This window comes from Gymnogyps californianus, chromosome 10 (assembly GCF_018139145.2).
Source record: "Gymnogyps californianus isolate 813 chromosome 10, ASM1813914v2, whole genome shotgun sequence".
Classification (NCBI taxonomy): Eukaryota; Metazoa; Chordata; class Aves; order Accipitriformes; family Cathartidae; genus Gymnogyps; species Gymnogyps californianus.
In genome coordinates, this window is record NC_059480.1 from 24620888 (window position 1) to 24639567 (window position 18680).

At 44.7% G+C, this 18680-nt stretch overlaps 1 protein-coding gene across 1 annotated transcript in view; it reads right to left on the bottom strand.

Annotated features, from left to right (window-relative positions):
- LOC127020368 (multiple epidermal growth factor-like domains protein 6) overlaps positions 1-18680 on the bottom strand; it is a 205022-nt gene that overhangs the window by 19024 nt on the left and 167318 nt on the right. Inside the window, exons 22-28 of the mRNA XM_050902882.1 lie at positions 16089-16217; positions 9651-9779; positions 4810-4938; positions 3007-3135; positions 2367-2492; positions 1172-1300; positions 816-944 (exon numbers count right to left, since the gene is read on the bottom strand). Of these exons, the coding sequence (XP_050758839.1) occupies positions 816-944; positions 1172-1300; positions 2367-2492; positions 3007-3135; positions 4810-4938; positions 9651-9779; positions 16089-16217 (900 nt within the window). The remainder of the gene's footprint in view (positions 1-815; positions 945-1171; positions 1301-2366; positions 2493-3006; positions 3136-4809; positions 4939-9650; positions 9780-16088; positions 16218-18680) is intronic.

The following is an 18680-nucleotide window of genomic DNA, read 5'->3' on the forward strand; positions in this document are numbered from 1 at the left end:
GGGACCAGGCGTGTGGATAAAGACATTCTACCTTTTGCAGGGAATTTAAACTTGCAAAGCTGCTGCAGCACCAACATCTTCACAAGTTTCATTTTGCCTGTTAACAGCCACATTGCCTACCGGTTTTGGACTTTCCACATCTAATTCTTACATCTCACTTCCATTAAGTTGCCCTGGTTGTGGGTCAGGATTTAGAGTCTGTTAGTGTAGGATATGGGACACCAACGTCACTTCTTTTAATTCTTTTTTGTTGCTGTTTTTCTTTTCGCTAAAGCGTGCTCAGGCAAAACGTTGTAAGGAGAACAAAGTCAAAATTATGCAGCCGGGGTCACAGAATGAGCCTGCTTTCAAAGACAGCTCCAGACGGCCAAACTCGGCGCCAAAGAAAAACCAGATAATGACATTTCCATGAGCTCTGACAGCAGGAATAGATGGTCTCTCACGGGGACAAGGCCAACAGAAAGCAAAGCTGCTGCTTTACCCATGGCACAGCGATGGCCGCGGGCAGGAGCCGGGCTCCGCTGGCACCTCCTCAGTCTATTTTGATCCAGTTTAGCCCCCAGCCGCTCCCCGCCAGCCTGAGAGCTGCAAACCTAGAGAGGGCAAACCCCGCGCCAGCCCAAACTGTGCCAGGCACAGAGGTCAGAACCGGCCAAACCATTTGGGTGAGTGACAAGCAGCCCTTGTCCATCTTCACCGCTGTAAGCTTGTCATCTCCTCCTTCTTCAGGCATTATATCATCAGGTTTTTATTTAAGAAATTCATTTCTTAATTAATTTACAAGGGAAGTATTTGCATTCTTATAACAAACTTACTTTTCTCGCAGCCGTAGCCGGTGAATCCTGGAGGACAGCCGCACTCGCCCGTCAGGTGATGGCAGGGGGTACCTGCGGGACACCGGCACCGCTGGGCACAGCCCGCGCCGTAGCGGCCGGGCAAGCAAGCTGCAACGGTGCAACCGATCCTCATTAGGGTATGGGGCAGGGGCCAGGCAGGATGGTGCAAAGCTACCCCCCTCCAACGGATCTGCTGCACCCATCCCCATGAGCACCTCCAGACCGACCCCATGGAGCAACACGGGAGCGAAAGGATCCTGTCATCAGCTCTGGATCCGGGAGGAATGTACGCGCTGACCTGAACTCTCCTCCGTGAACGCCCAGCAGACACTCACGTTTGTCACAGTGTCTCCCTCGCCATCCCTTTTCACAGTGACACGCTCCAGTTTGATGGTGGCAGGACAAGCCGTGCACGCAGTCACATTGCTCCTCGCACCGCTTGCCAAAAAATCCCTGGGGGCAGACTGCGAGGAGAAGCAGAGAGAGCAACAGTTCTTCCTGCTGCACGGAAAGCATCCGTCATTGGCAAACGAGCCAATATTGTTCTTCTTGCACATGGTGATGGATGTTTAGAAGACCCGTAAAATATCATTGAAAGAGAATATATTAAAAATATTAAAAGCATTTAGTGTTGGCTATTAATAAGGCAGCACATGAAAGTTTGCAAAGGCTTAGTCATAGTCTAGAGTACAAATCCAGATGGTGTCTATAGAGATGGTGATGCCATTCACTTTTACACAATTATGCAGAGACAAAGGGACAGCTGTTTGAACAGTGAGAATACGCTGTGTCCACGTACTGCTTTCCACCTCACAGGTCTCTGCAAAGTGATTAAAGAGAAAGCGAGGCCTGAAGAAAAGGAAGGTGGGCACTGTGAAGGCTTTACAGGTCACACTGGTGGCTGAAGCTTTGTGAGTCCTCAGCACCTCAGGAGATACCAGAAAATTGCTTGCGGCTTGCAAAAATCACAGCACCTCAGTGGCCGAGCTGAAAGCACATTTCAAGTCATCTCATACCTACTGCTTCTGAGTTCTCCGTTTCAGAGATTTACACGGATCTAAACATGCCAGACAGCTATGTCAAATCTGGGCAATCTGGACCGCATGCAAGGTAGGGGCAATCTGAACCATGACAGGCCAATTTGCTGAGCTCCCCTCGATGACTTACAGAGATGCAGCAGCATGCGGCTGATCTGGCAAACTCTCCTTACAACTCACTCCCTTCTGTATGTTCTTCCTTGTACCCGTAAGGTAGAGAAACACCTTCATTTTGTTAGCAGGCAGGGAACAGAAGTAGAAGGAGATAAAATTATTTGGACAAGGGCATGTGTTTATGGTTGGGCAGAGACCTGCCTGCGGGGCTCCTGAGACACACGGTGAGCGCTCACACCAGCATTATTTCTTATTGTCCTACAGAATACTGAAAAATTAAGATACAAAATAGAAATGGACTTCAAATTGTGGAGGCAGAAACGGCTGATTGCAGATGAAAGTGTTAAAATAAAGCATCCACAGAAGGAACTGCCCTTACCAAGGTCACAGCGGTCCCCAGTCCAGCCGGCGTGGCAGATGCATTTCCCCGAGTGCTGGTCACAAACCCCACGGTGGCAGCTACAGTTCTGCTCGCAGCCCTCTCCATACCTCCCGTCCCCACACTCTGAAACGAGACGGGGGAGACTGATGGGGGGCCAGGCTGGAGGGGCTCCAGGAAGAACACACTTATGCCTCTGAAATATGGTGAGACACCTAAGCTGGTCCTAAAAACCTTCAGCGAGGGAGATTTTGAAGCCTCCCTTGACAAAATTCTCTAGAAATACATCATTTTCCTCTTGGAGGATTTCTTTTATTTTTTTCTCCTCAAATTGAGTTCATCACCTATCTTCCCTGTCCCCAAGGGACAGAGAATAGCTTATTCCTCTCCTCCGTCCAGCAAGTTTTTAGCACCATGGTAGATTCAAGTGCCAATACCATATCTCCCCTCAGTCTTCTTGTCTCTGACTAAACAACCCTAATTTTTTCAACCTCTCCACACCCAGTGCTCTCCAGCACTCTCTGCCCTTCCGCTCTCTTTTTTCTGGGCTGTCTTGTACCATAGCTCACCAGAACTGAATTTCCTTGCAGAGCCACTGCAAACAAGGTGCTGGAGGGATGGAGGACATGATGAGACTCACCCAGCTCACACGCTATCCCCGTCCAACCCTGGGGACACAGGCACTCGCCCGTCACGCGGTCACACGTCGCCTGGCCGTGGCAGACGCAGCGCTGTAGACAGTTTGCACCATACCATCCAGGAGGACAGGCTACGAAGAGGAGGTAGGACAACAGCCTTCCATTAAGAAGTGCAGTAGAAGGATGCAGGTTAAACACAACCTTTCCCACCCTTACACCCCTTCTCGCCCTGGTGATCATGGAGATGCTGTGGGAGGTACAACTGAGTAAAAATGGGGCCACGACTGATAAAGAATTACACAGACCAGTGTAAAACTGGTCTGGGAACAAAACAGGTGATGAACAGAATTAGCTGTGTCCCACCAAATGGCCTTGAGATTTTCTGTTCGCAACTATGAAAAACATCTCTTGGTTCCTACCAGCTTTCTCAACACCAAGCAGTGGAGTTATTGATTTGCCTGTTCTCAGAATTTCTTTGTACAGTCCTCTTAAAATCACAACTCCTTTTCTAATTGATCCTGCTACCCGCAGCTGGCTGATGACACTTCACAGTTTACCTAATTTTAGTTAAGCAAGTTTATTAATTCCCATCACAACCAGATCCTATGGATAGAACCTGATTTTTCTGGCACAAAAAATACATGCCTCTGTCATGTGTCAGAGCGGCACCTTTTTAAGATGCTAACAGGAGCAAGTTCTCACTCTGCAAAAGCACAGTCACCAGAGGATGGCTCACCCAGCCTCACACATTTATTCTACCTCCTTATTTCCAAAGAGAAAAGAAATCCCCAAATGTACCGTTAAAGAGTACGCTTGACAATGTCTTCACATTTGACAACAGCTTTTTTTAACTTTTGCTTTGGTTTTGTATTTGAGGCCTTGATGCAAAACAGAGAATTTTAGGTGGTGTCATACATGTCATCAAGAACAGTTTGGTGCCTTCTCAACTTTTTTCATGGAAAGAGCTCTTCATATTAGGTTTTAAAGGGGACCCACTTTATTTATATATTCCTCTACCCCTGCCAGCTTTCATCCCCTTTCCCTAACCACTTCTCGGTATGCTGAGGGCAGCCGCTGCTTGCGTGGAGGTGCTGACTCCAAACTCCAGCCCACCCAGGAGCATCCACAGCAGCATCCCCACCTCCGTGGCACTGCTTACAGAGCCAGGTACCTCGCAGGGGAGGCACAGAAAAAGGAGCCTTCTGCAACAGGGATGGACAGACTTTTTCTAGCGGCTTGGATGCAGGGGATTAGGATGTGTAACGTAAGCCTCAGTGCAGCCTTTCTTTGCCAGCCTCTTTTCTTAAGGCTCCTTGGATTTGGGCTTGTGTTTGAGTCACACATATTGGTCTAACTGCCAAGGCTGGAAGTCCCAATGCCTTTCACATGTTCTGGATTTAGCCTACGTCTGGAACAGCGTACGGTAACGATGTGGATCAGTCGGGTGCATGGGATGGTAAAGCAGGCAGTAGAAAAGAAACAGTTTCATTTCAGTGTCATTAATGGGAGTTTTATGGACCTTTTCTCCCTTAATCAGACAGCCTTCAAAATCAGCTCTCCTTGCAGTTTCTGACTCTGGTTCAGCCCCCTCTGCCCTGTGCACGCCAAGCTCCTACCCCCGGCCCCTGCAACGTGGCATCACAGATTTATTTAGTGGACTGAGCCACGTTATTGTGTGGATACAAAACCAATGACAGCACAGGGCAATGAGCTGCCAATCAAAATACCAGCGAAGCCCCCTGAGCAGAAGTTTTATTTTTTCCCTCCTATAATCCTCCAGCAGGGGTTTGAATTTCCAACTGTACCTTCTTGGCAGGTGGCTCCTTTCCACCCCGGGCTACAAAGGCACGTCCCGGTTACATGATGACAGAGCGCTCCGTTGTGACAGTGACAAGCGTGGCTGCAGCCTGGCCCGTAGCTGTCCCCCCGGCAGGCTGCAACGAGAGAATTCTATAAAACCCCATCAGGAAGCATCAAAGGAAGCATTGCACAGAGCAAACCTGAGACACGACCCAGTGCCAGGGAAATCAGTTTGAAACTGGCTCCCGACAACACACTTGTCACATCATAAGGGTGCCTAAGTCCATATATTAACCATGCCTGACACTAAATAATGTGGCTTAAAAATATGTATCATAGCACGTTCTGAAGAGGTTTTTATCGAAGGGCAGAATCGCTCGGGTGATGGATCAGCTGTCAGCCCCTGCCCTGCGGAATGTCTTTGTGCTAAACTAATGGTCCAGCAGAACCGCCAACTTGACAGCCCGGGTATTTATTTGCATCCTGGTAAGACAACTGACAACTTCATTGTTTTCAGTGTTCATTTTTCACAGCTGGATGCCTTCGCTCACCCAGAGTCTCATTTTTTGGTCAGAGGGGTGATATTTTCAATGCATTCGGTTAAGCAGCTGGCTCCCAGGTGAAAACTTAACGCAGCCATCTCGCAAACGTACACTTGCTGCAGCTCCGTTTTCAAGTGCTGCTGCCTATGAAAACTGGCAGTGATAAAATTCCTGTAGTCTCCGTTGCACTGGAGATTTGGATAGCTTTAAATGGTGGAAAACAGACAGTACTGCTACCCTGTTTTCTTCAGATATCCCCCCAAAAATACAAAATGAGTTGACGAAGTTGGATAGCCTCCTTGCACGGGTTCTGTGCCTGCCTTGCAGAGGCTCTCCTTCACTTGTACGAAGCTGTCAGAGCCTCTCATCCCTGCAGCGCTGCTAGCATGCATTGGAGAGGCAAAAAAAGCCCTGATCCAGAAGAGTATCCTGCACTCGCTGAATGTGCCACCTCCCAGGATCAGACCCAAACGATGACTTTTCACCAAAACCTCTATGCCTTTGAGGGTGTCAGTGTGCAGTACAAGATGCAGTGCTGCGGGAGGACACGTCCCTGGGGACCAAAGGGAGGTGTGAAACCATCTTGACCTCAGGGGTGAACTTGGTTGACAGTATCTGACCCATTCTCAGCCCTTTTCTTCCCATCTGAGGACCTCCAGCTTCCCGACGTGGTTCTCACAGACACCATTTCTCCCAGGACTTCTTTTCAACAGCGTTCATTTTTGTCATCGCTTGGACCCCATCCACATTGAAACCACAAGAAAGTGCAGGAGCTCAGTCCCATCACACTTAAAAGTTTGTTCTGCAAATGAGGCTTGGTTGCCAAGTTAAAACTTCAGCCCATCCTACAGAGCTCTGGCTCGGTTTTGGGAGTAGAACTAAATATTTCCACAATACAGACCAGAACTGTATCATAACCAAGCCAAAGGAAAAACCAGCTCATAACCAGGTCCCCTGACTGGTTACTAGTGGTTCGTGTGAGGTTTGTGGCGTATGCGTGCAAAGCTCTTGTTATGCTTACTGAGAAGACGAAAGAGTTTTCCAGTGAAAATTCTGGTAAGACAGCAGAAATTTCTGGAGAAGAAAATTTTAATTATTGTATTGGGTGGATACAAACTTTTTTTAGCTTCTTGGTAGGACAATCCTGATTATCAAAGTACTTTTCTGAAGATTAAGATAACAACTGATATATTGAAGCTATTTTATGAAGTTCCACAACTGAATGTACAAATATCCCTGGGCCTTTTCTCCTTTCTTCATGATGAGTGCAAAGGGAGGAAGCAATAGAAAGGTTTAAATTAGTAGACTTCTTCCTGCTTCAAAATTTTCCTCTCGGTGCCTTTCCTCTGTAAGAGGAGGATTTATTCGTTTGCAGTCTTTAAAATCCCTTTTTGCACGCAGAGTAAGGAACACATGAAACTGGAGATTTTCTTCCAGACTGGAAGTCAACAGCCATCAAAAGTGTCAGGGAGCACAGGGAAATGATGGGCACTAAGACTCTATAGGGTGCCCAGAAGCTTTGATTTCATGCAGCTCCTGTGGATTATCCTCCCCAAAATGAAGCTTCGGCTTTAAAAGAACAGGGAATTTGCAAAGTCAAGTGCTCACACACCACAAAATGTCAAACCCCTGGTTATCAGTGCCCCTGAGCAGAGTCTCTGGCAGAGCTGATCTTTCCGTACTCATTTATTTTGCAAACAGTGTGGTCTCTTTTTTACCAAAAGGAACTGCTTCTGTGAAGATCCTGCTGCTCCCCAACAGCTCCAGAAAGAGCCGCTTTTCGTACTAATAAAATCAGGGCAAAATGCAGATGCTGAATTTTGTTTTGCTTCTACAGACCATATGCAACATGAGATTTTGGGGGCTTCTGGGGGGGTTTTGTCTGGGGTTTTTTTGAGACAGCAAAATTTGGATGACTTTGTATACAGAAAGGAAGGTTACAACTCTGGCACAAAGAGATGCCAAATGTCAAGTCCTCACTTCTGTATCACTGAGGCATCACGACACTCAATGAAACAGTTTGTTTAAAAAAAAAAAAAAAAAAGCAACATACTTTTCCTAAACCTCTTTGTTGGAAACCTAAAATATCTTAGGTGGACACTTAAAAAAACCCCCAAAAATAAAAAAATCACCCAACACAAACTTAAGCTGAGGCAGAGCTTGCTTGACAGATTTCATCCCAGATTAATATAATTCATTTACAAGCAATTGAAAAACACGGTCCTGTAATGGAAAGTGTTAGGCAGCTTCAACAAAAGGCATTACTGTCCGCATTGCCCATAATTAGATAGCAGTGTATAAAATGCACTGCATGGTCGGCTTAAGATCAATTCAAATCCCATGATGTCAAAATTATTCCTCAATACCCTCCAGCACATTGCCTGCAATCTGATTACTTGAACGCGAGTGCTGTCCTTCCAGCTGCTAGAGCTGGCGAGTCCCAGGAACCGGCAAGGTGAATATTAAACACCCACCAAGGATGGGGAGTGGCGAGCTGGCGTCTCCAGCCCATGGCTGCCTTACTCCGAGCAGCTTTGGAGTGGCGTGGCTAAGGTCCAGTCTTAAAATCAAAATGAAGATTCATCGTTTAGCCAAGAGAAAAGGAGGTTACCTTTTGCACCGTTAACTGACCTTGCTCATTTACTTACAGGCAAAGGAGACCTTGGAGGCTTTGGCATCTTCACCAGTGTGAAGAATAAATCAACGCAGCGTAAAGCTCTAATGGCTGCGGCGCATGAGAATAAATAGGTTTTTTTCTCATGCGAGTAGAGGTGGAAACAGAAGGCTGTTGACAAAGAGCTGCATTTCTTAGTTGAATTTAATGAAATACGTAGGAACAAAGCTTCCTGTCCCTAATGCAGTCTAAGGAGCGGGGAAGGTGACACATTGCTAACACCGTGGCTTGGCTGAAGGGCAGTAAAATTGGGCTGCAACCAAGAAGCAAACATCGTATCTGTTCAGCAGCACCTTTTCTGCTCTGCACTATGGCTATATGGCTCTGGCTCTGCATTTATTTCACGGTCAGCTCATTAACCTACACCCACAGGGGGGTATTACCACCACCATCTTCAGGCGGTGGGAGACGGAGAGCCCAGTGTTCCTATGGGGGGGCCACAAGGAGGCAAAAAGGGCTGCAACGGTGGGATATTTGCAGAAATATCTAAAAGGTGGAAAGATTCACCAGCACTGACCCTCCTGTAAATCAAAAGAGCAGGGGATTTTGCAGGAGAAGCCCTTTCAGAAGACAGGCTGTGTTGCGTGGTGGGGGAATATGAGGGAAAAATACTATGAAGAGCAAGTGCAGCCCTCAAACAGGGCTGATTATAACATGGTGTATGGCTGGAGAACAGAACTGTTTCAATACAAGTAACATTTCTCTCCATTTTCTAAATTAAATAATTTTCTATTGCAGAAATCTGCAACCTATGGATTAAAGAAGTCTTATGAAAGCGTTCACTAACAATGAAAGTTGGCTCCTTGTGGAGCTGCTTTGGACCCCTGCTCTACAAAACAGTCCTGCAGACGGCAGTCATATTTTCAAAAGGAAGCACAGACCATGACATCATCCTAAAGTGAAACTAGGAAGTTGAGAGGCTAAAACCTGAAAATCTTAAAAAAAAATATATATATTTGCTAAATTTTGCAAATAGGCTCAGTGATCTCCATATGTAATGCCATGTAGCTAAAGAAATTTAATTTCCCATGAAATTTAGTGAACAATTTCTCAGAAGAGCCAATTTATATATGCATACACACAAACATACAAAAAAACCTTATTAGCTTAAAGATTGTGGGATAACCCATACTTGTGGAAATCTAGGAAGTTGACTTTTTTTTTTTTTAAAACAAATGACTTTTCTAAGAATTAGTTAAAAAACTATTTTGCCATGCTCGAATAACAAAATAGTCCCAGCTCTGATATTTCCACTTCGTGCATTTGTAGTCTGTCACTTCATAATTGATAATTAGACGAGATACACCAGAAACAGAGATATAACATTACATCTCTTCATGTTGCACAAAAATAAAAAGCAGAGATTCGTCATACGGTAGGAGACAGCTCTGCTATTTAAAAACTGATGCTTATAATGTTTGACAAGTGCCAACAGCAGTTAAAAAAAAAAAAAAAAGAAATTGATTATTTACACAGCTACCAATAATTATTCCCTTTTTTGGCATCTTTGGAAAGGAATGTGACTTATCTAAAACTGTACCCTGGCAGGTCATCCTACATTCCCAGAAGAAACCCATGTTAGCACTGAAAGAGTTTGTGAACAGGGATGGTGAGCGTAGCCCGTACGTACGCTGCTCGCAGGTCTCTCCCAGCCAGCCGGGGAGGCAGCGGCATGTTCCCAGGACGTGGTCGCAGCCGGCAGCATTCTTGCACTTGCACACCTGGTGGCAGTCAAGCCCAAAGAATCCGTCTGGACAAGCTGAAAATGCAAAACATTCATTTGTAGCAGAGTCCCTGGTTTTTTTTTTGTATAAACTCCAGCTCAGAGATCTGAAAACACGGGGCGCTGCTCATCTTTTCATGGATGCTTTGTCACAGGTCACTCTGTGACTATGCTTAAGAGCCAAAGTTGCTTCAAGGGTTAAGCCTGCACAATTCTGCTACGTGCATCTCAGAAAAACGTGACCCATTTTACACAAGCAACAGATTTCTGCATAGAAAAACACGGCTGAGAATACTGAAAAGCCATAAAACAGGAGAGAGAATGGATCTGGATTCACACAAGCCAGTACTTGTGCTTCTGTAATGGACAGAGGAAAAAGGAAATAATTCAACATAATGCAAGACTACGGGGCCATCCCTGATGATCTCCCTGCCTTTTGAAATGCAAAACTTATGCGCCCATTTACTCTCCTGACACTTTTCTAAAGATTTTTTAACAGTGAACATAAGCCATAATGTTGTAGTTCAGTGCTGAAATGAAAACCTGGCAAAGAGAATGAGTAGAGAAAACCAAGACAAATGAAATGTAGCAAAACAACTCCAGGGAGCTTAAGGAGCTCAGTACCTACATCTAGGACACATAAGGAGGAGCAGCCCCATGGTACAATTTACATCTGTACCAGCATTACCAGTGTTGACAGCAGTGAAAATAAGCCATCGGTGCCTGTCAGTGGGCCACATCATACCCAAAATGCTGCATTACAAGAACGTTAAGGCTGCTATGCAGTTAAAAAAAAAATAATTAGGAATTATGTTGTCTATGTAACTTTAATTTAACCTCTCTGTCTGCATAAATATGTGTGTAGATTATATAAGTACCTGTATAATTATGTTATACTAAATGATAATAAATCTGTAGATACACAATTGTATGTCATTCTTTCCACAGAACCCCCGAATCACTCAGTCTCAGGAGCAAGGGTGCTCATTAAATAAGCAGTTATTCAATAAAACTTAGCTCTCTGTCCTCCTTGTTCAATACAAACTTATATTTAAAACCCGATCCTCACACTTCTACCATGAAATCAGAACGACTGGCTTCCCAATAGAGCCTTACGACGATTATCATCACATACACTACACCCAACGACCCTCCACACTAATTTCACAGCTCTCTACCAGGTCAGAATGACACTGTTACCCATGTGCATCTTCCACTGTTGGACTCTTCTGTGCCTGTTCTTGCCCTGTGTCTTCTACACAACCAGGCTTTTTGTCCCAGTCTACTCGTACTGCCCCTTCCACAAATGTAAATTCAGTCCTCTAGCAGAAAGCACTGCTGTCTGCTTTGGCTACAAGGTGGGGGAAATTCAGTATCCGTAGATATAGGCAAAGCTGGACCTTCAGACAGCGACAGCGGTAGTGTAACACTGCAACATCTGCTTTGGCTTCTCTACTCTCAGAGCTCCTGCTCAGCTCGTGACTACATATAATCACTTCATCTACTCAGACTCAAAAGGCTGCTCTTCCCTTCATCCTGTCCAGACTGCAGCTTCTTCTTCGGCGTAAGAAAGATTTCAGGCTTACACCGCTTTCCAAGTATGTGCTGTCTCAGAAAAACAGAAAAGTGCCTCATACCGATAGAAAACTGTAATGCATCCCTCAGCCTCTGTTCAGTTCGTACTGGGGGGAGAACTGTTATCAAGTTGTAAGGAAGAGACATCAGCATGTGGTTTCAATCTTTATGTTCCTTATTTATTATGCTTCAGTAGCGTGTATGGCACAGCATACAAGAAAGGACTTCTCCTACTTAACCCTAGGTGACTTCAAAGGCTGACAGTTTTTCTTTGTTTAATGCAGGGACTACACAGCATTGTCAGCTATTCCTAGAGATGCACAGTATTTATCTTTCCCTTTTATCTTATTAAAACAGAAATCTTGCTGGGCTATCTTATGATAATGATTAACTGCTGAAATCCCAAGAGAGAAGCCCAGTCAGTCTGTCCTGCGGTAGCGCTGATATAGACAGCAGTTCAAATGCAAACTTTGAGTGCTACACTTCACACAAAGGCTATACGTTGCTGTTATTCATGCATCAGTTAATAAATGTACTGTAGCAAAAGTCCAAGACTCCTGCTGCCTCCAATTTGTGGGATAATTGTGTGGCATTTTGGGATATTCGGTCAGATTAAGCAGCGAACTGGATAATTCTTCTGTTGGCCTGACCCCGTAACTGGACACATGCCTTGAGTCATACAACACATACCAGAGCAGCGGGGAACGAAATTAAAGAAAATTACAGTGCAGTGAAGACAATTGCAACCTTCACAGTGGGAGCAGCAGATGCTCAGCACTTCACAGAATGAAACCAATTATAACAATTGCCTTCCCAAAGAGGAGCAGAGCAACCCCAGTGCAGGGCAGGGTGACCCAGCTCGCTCGGCGTGGCACGGCACACTTGTAACCGAGCTGTGAGCACGGCCGGCGAACGCAAGCACGCCTTGATTCCTTTTGGGTTTGCTGGGTGGGCAGTTGGGCTGCCTGACATCAGAAGCCCATGGCCCAGGCTTCCTGCACGTCAGATGTTAACATTTATTTGAAGAAAGCATTGATATATTTAGCTATTTATTACAAGAAAGATTGTTTTTGGGTTTCAGGGTCAGGGGGTTTTTGGGGTTTGGGGTTTTTTTGTTCTGTTTTGGTTTTTTTACTTGCCTGTTTAGCTGTAAGTGCATTAAAACCAATGCCCTGCAGCAGTGGGTGATGACAGTAGGCATCTTTTCTGGAGGAAATGCTACTCATGTTATCTATGCTTTAACACGATAGAGAAAGGACTTACAAAGCCATCTTTTGCTATGATCCCTGCCATTGCACAGCCCAGGAATGCAGAGGCATTAATTGCTGCTTCAGTTCAGGAACAGCCAGAACCCCGCATGTGCCTCAGGTACCTTCTCCCCAGGCACGTAACATTCTCCTCTCAGACAGGAAAGATATCTAGAGGCATTGCTAGCAGCATCACTCTCAAGGAACCACTGAAAATGATTCGTTTTCCTTTGGTAATGCTAGACCTTGTGAAGAACCGTACAGTGTTTCTTGAAGTGTTCTAGTTGTATCACTTGCTGCTTTCAAGAAAATGCAAAGGAAGCCTTTCCTAGGTTGTTCAGATGGCATGCAAACATTTCTTAGTAGATTATTTTGTTTTCAGGCTTATTTGCAAATGTTAGCTACTTTGCAACTGAAACAGTTCTACTCCTTTCGCAGCCCTTTTGAAAGAGTTACAAGATTCACAAGGTTCATTTTTCCGATGGACTGAGCAGAGCTGAAAGATAGAGCAGGCATGTACCACCTTCAGAAATGTCTAATTTTCATTCAGGACGTGGCTCAATAGCTTTATTCTTATCCATTATTATTATATGTGATCACACCACTACTGGAGAGGCAGCAGTACGACTGAATGGTACCGGCTGGAGATGAAGAACAGCTGATTGAAGCTGACTCAGAGCAGAGCAGAACTGAGATGCTGATGGACAGACAAAAGTACTTTGAAGAGTGTGAGGTCTCTTGGCAGCATCCTGTGGCTGAGGGCACAGCAGTTCAGCCAACTCCTGAATAATTCACAGCAAGGTCTCACAAAACGGCAACGTGGAGCAACACTATCTCCTGCTAGTGGTTAGCTTGGAACCTGTCCTGTGCTGGTGGCTGATGATGTGGCTTTGGTTGTTACCTGTATTACTGACAGGCGCTATATGTAGGTACATACCAATTTGCAGTGAATACTGCAAATATCTTCTGAGCTACCACGCTGTCCCCACTCTTCATGCTCTTTTCAGAGAACACTGAATCACATCCAAGGTCTTGGGTCATACCTCCAAAATACTCGAGTCCAGAGAACTGAAAGGTTTGCCTTGATTCAGTTAAAGTTGAAACATGACTGAAGCATCGCCCCTGTCTCAAACACCATGGCACATTCAAGCACGACAGTGCCTCGCCAGGGGATGACCACTGGTTACTGGTCAAGATACTGCAGCACGTCAGCTGGTAACACAACTGCTCAAAATGACAAATACAGGCTCGCCTGACCAAAGTGCCATAAATCCTCCAAGAGCTTTCTACAGTTGCTACTGTGCATCCACAGAGGCAGAGTAAGCTGGATAAGCCTGGTTAACTTCACCATAAAGAGAGAGACTACAAAAGCCCAATGTTGAGACTTAGCAAGGGCTAAGATTACATTAACAATGCTAATAAATAATAAGAAGAGATTATGGAAATTTGTGGCAAATAAAGAACTTGGAAATGGCCACTGAAGTGGCGTTTTGCAACAGGGACGGGCATGTAAACCCATGAAGCCCTGCTTCATAGTGAAGGTAGTAAATTAATGAAAAGGAACAGCAGAACTTTGTTCCCACCTGAAAAAAGAAAACCGGTTCCAAAAAAACCCAGAGGCAAATTTTGGGACTTCTGCAATTTCAGCTTGACTCTGGATCCCATGTTGCCACAATGCAAAATACCAGAAGCAACTACTGCAGGTTCAAACGCGCTCATTGTGCAGGGGTGATATTAATTATTAATATTAATCAATATTAGATTTTGTAAGGCACTGTCTTCTCCTAGGACTTTGAACTTAGAAGGCCACAAAAGTCTCAGTTTCAACACTTCTGTGATGATGGAAGTCTCTCCCAGCCCTGGGATGAAGCACGAGCAGTATGTGAGAAGTCCAAGGCAACTCAGCCGCGCCAGGTCTCAATCTCTACGTTCTTGTCTGCAAGGCGCAGAGCTTTGCTGACGTGGGTGGATTGCCAAGAGGACGGCAAAAAGCACATCCCTGCCAGAAGGAAACCCTGCCAGTCTCCAAGTCACTAAAAACAGAAGTGCTACAGCTCTTCAGCGAAAAGGTGCCAAGAAGGTTCTACCAAGGGCAAACCACCCACATGTTTTCCTCCCTCTTCATCTTTTGGAAGCAGCCAAACCATTCTGGCTGAAACTTTCTACATGAAAAGGTAGCACAGGTCAGCTCAGAGCAAACACCCTGCCTGCTTGAAAGAAAACATGTAGAAAACAGGGTCTTACGAACGGTAAGCGCTAAATTCTATTCTCCCCTCCACAATCTTCTTTCAGGAATTTAAAAAGATAAAAATGTCCAACGTGACTGATTTGGAAGCTGAGACTTGTATTTCTTTTTCCAATAGACGTCATCCAGGCTTCTCCATATTCCTCACACCTACTTTGGCGAAGGATATTTAGCCTCTTTGTCCCCATTTTGATTCCTGCTGGAATGAACAGATTTACACCACAACACAGATAACCATACAGCTTTTCCAATTAAAAAAAAAAAAAAAAAAAAAGGATAGACTTATGAAAACAGAGTTAAAGTAAATAATTTTAAAAAGGGACATAGCGGAGATACCATAAACTATGAGGCACACTTTGCAGCAGAACCCTGAGAAGAGTATTTATTTTGTATAATAATTCCTGGTGAGAATGAGAGGGAAAAAACAAGCAATATCTGAACTCCAGTCGGCGGGGTGCTTTGCTACATGACCGGTAAGGCTGGGGAGCACCTCCCTTCCCATCAGAGGGCAGCAGCTGCCTGCGAGTGCTGCCGCTTCCCTCGTCGCAGCTGTAACACTGGCTGATAAAGCTGCTTTACAAGCAAAATAATTGTGACTTTGGTTTAATGATCATCATTTGTAGAATCTTCAGTCATTTACACTTAAATACCTTTTATAACGTCTGACCGACTATGTGCTGTTTCTGTTGTATTCAAGACTGTATTTTTTATGATCCGCACAATGATGCAGCATGACAGCAACCTCCTTAGACGATGCCACAGACTGACTCTCAGAATAATGTTTCTGAGGAATCCAGTCCAACCTTTCCAACACTTTACCAAATGATCAGGTAATAGAAGATGATCTGTTGGATTTATTAAAGTTAAAAGTATATCTGTCCTTAAAGAGTTCCTTTGGGAAGATGCACAGATCCATGTTTTTCTCTAAAACGTTTCAGAGATGCACTAGGAACAAGCAAGTGCAAGGCAGGACAAGCATCTTTCTGCTCAGTGTTCAAATAGTAGGACTGTGCTTAAAAAGAGAGTCTTCATAAAGATGCGATATAGCAGGAGTCTTAAGCACGTATCTAATTTTAACCACTTTAAAACATGCACCCAACGCTAGGCACCCAGCAAAATGCTTTGCTGAGTTAGGACGGAAGCGCGCATTTCAGTATCATCTTCCAATTAAGTTCAATGGTTTAGTTAGATCAGACACTGTAAATTGTAAAACCAGCTCTTTGCATAAAAAAACCCCATCTGCATAAACCCGAAAGGGATCGGAGGGAGCAGCAGTACCTCTTCCACAAAAGGTTCCTGTCCAGCCCGCCGCGCAAGTACAGGCTCCGCTCACGTGGTCGCAGGCAGCTCCGTTCTGGCACTGACAGCCGTACTTGCAGCTCGGGCCAAAGCTTCCCTCGGGGCATCCTGCAGCGGAAGAATCAAAACCAGATGATGGGTTAATTCTGGAGCAGATCAGGGATCAACGGGGAATTTTTAGATACATGGGAATTCTTACTATTTGTAAAAGAAGAATCAAGGCATAATGGTAATGCCTTAAAACCGATGTGATTAAGTGTTCTCCTTGGGGTCCAGGTAAGTTGGGCTGTTTTTATTAAGGTCTATTTTAGAAAAACGCCAGGGTGTTGAAAGACTAAATCCTGCACAGAAAACTAATATCATCTGATAGTTGCAAAGCCTGCGACTTCACAGGTTCTGCTTGATGACACTTTGCACGCTGGTCTGGAGTTGCTTACGTGCACATCTCCTCTGGGACTTCATCAGCCAGGAGAGGGAAAGCTCCTAGCTTCTGTGCCTCCTTTTGAGGCCCTATCCTCTGTTTTCCTGCAAATCCTCTTTCCTCAGAAAGCTGGAAAAAATATGAAATGTGGTGGCTTCCTTCAGAAAGCTCCAAACTGAATGCTGCATACTTTACTTTCAGGCTCTGCTTTGAAAAATTCAAGCAAAAATATTACATCTGGGGACAGATTAACAATTACATTTCCACAGCAGTTAATGTAAGGAGTTTTAAAAGATTTGCATGGTACTAACTATCGGAAGAAAGAAAACAACGCTCGAGAGCGAAAATAATTTCTTCCAGGATTATAGGAAAATCAATTAAGAATAGGGCCAGTTGCCTAATTCACATTAGATATTTTGGACAGGCTGAAATATAGAGATATACTTGGCTAAACACAATATTACAGGGCCTCTACTCATGTTTGAAGTCCTTGTGAACTCCCCTCTAAATGGGTTACGTAGATTATTGCCAGATCTCTTTTAAAAGTGTATGATTTTAGCATTTACATCAACAAAGTGATTTTCAGGCAATCTGGAAAGAATCACAGAGAACAGAAAACAACGAGGATCCTCAAAGACAACTCTATGTCTGGAATAAAGGGGTGGGTTTGGCGCTGCCTATTTGGCACCATAGGTGGGCAGTGATAGGAGCCGGTGTGAATTCGGTTGCTCCTGCAGCTTAGTGACTCCCTGCTAACTGGAGCCAACTCCTGGGCCTCTTATGGAGGCTATAGGTTGGGATGGGAGACAGAAGGATAGCAAGGTATCTTAAGCATTTCTTTGCTTTCAATCACGTGTGTCGGAAAATGGGCCGTTGTTTAAATGTGGAGTTGTTTGAATGTATTTTTTGCACTTACAGCTGAAATCCAGTCCCAGAGCTGAACCGGTGCAAAATCCCATTTGCATCGCCCAAAGCGATGCGGCTCATCGTGCATCATGCCTCCTACACTAGTTTAACGAGTAAATACATAGAAGTGCACTTGTGCCTTAAAAGCTTGATCCTGCTCAGTGTTTACTTTTCACTTGAAATTTCAGTCAGAGTCCAGAGAATCTATGCAAGGAAAATAGTATTCCAGTGCAGTACCAGGTGTGGGGCGCTCAGCTGAGCTTTCTTCAAACCTACGGCGTTTAGCCTGGAGCTGAGACTTTCAAGGTGATGGCAACGGGTCAGTACACTTCACAAATGATTTCGCAGTCCACATCACACAGAATCTGCCCGCTGCTCGAGCAGGCGCAGGCTGCTGCAATGCATGCCGAGATACATCCAGCCCGCCGGAGAACCTGAGCTGCCTGCAAAGCGCAAAGGGAAAGAGCCCAACCTGCGGCAAGAGGCTAGAGATGCCTTGGGAGCAGAGGAGCTCTCCAGGGATAGTAAAGATCTCACCTCCAAGGCAGCATAAAATGTTTAGGGAAGAATTACGGCTTTCATAATCTTGCACACACACACACACACACACATATATATGCATTTTTTATACATATATACACACACACACAATTAAAGTGGGGTAAAAAGCAGACTGAATAAAACAGAAAACCCATAGACAGAACATAAGGGGTTGCCAGACGTTTTGTCGATGGCAATGGCTTCACTGATTACCTTGCCAGAGAAGATGACAACCAGCTATTAGGCTACCTTCTGTCTGCAGAGATGCTGTTTTGAGAGAGGTCAAGAATGAAAGGGAAGTGGAGCTGGCAGCTTTTTCTCTGGGAGCTGGTCTTCCCACTAACTGTCCTTCCATTCCCTCTGTGCCAACAGCAACAAGAGCCGTAAGATCAGCTTTCCAGGGTTTTTGTCTTAGGTAACCATTCCAGATTAATTGTTTTGACATTTCTGTGTGACACCAGCAGTTAATTCTGCCTACACTACTGAGACTGTGGTAGCTACATCTGTGCTACTCTAAGACTGTTAAACTAATAGATAGAATATTTATTTTGTTTAACAACATCAATATAATCAATAATAATAACAATAATAATAATAGCAGCTTAACTGTGCAACTTACTGCCACAAGATGAAGTGGATACCAAAAGTTTGCGTGGAATCAAAAAGGAAATAGGCACATTAATTGGAAAAAAAATCAAGTTGTA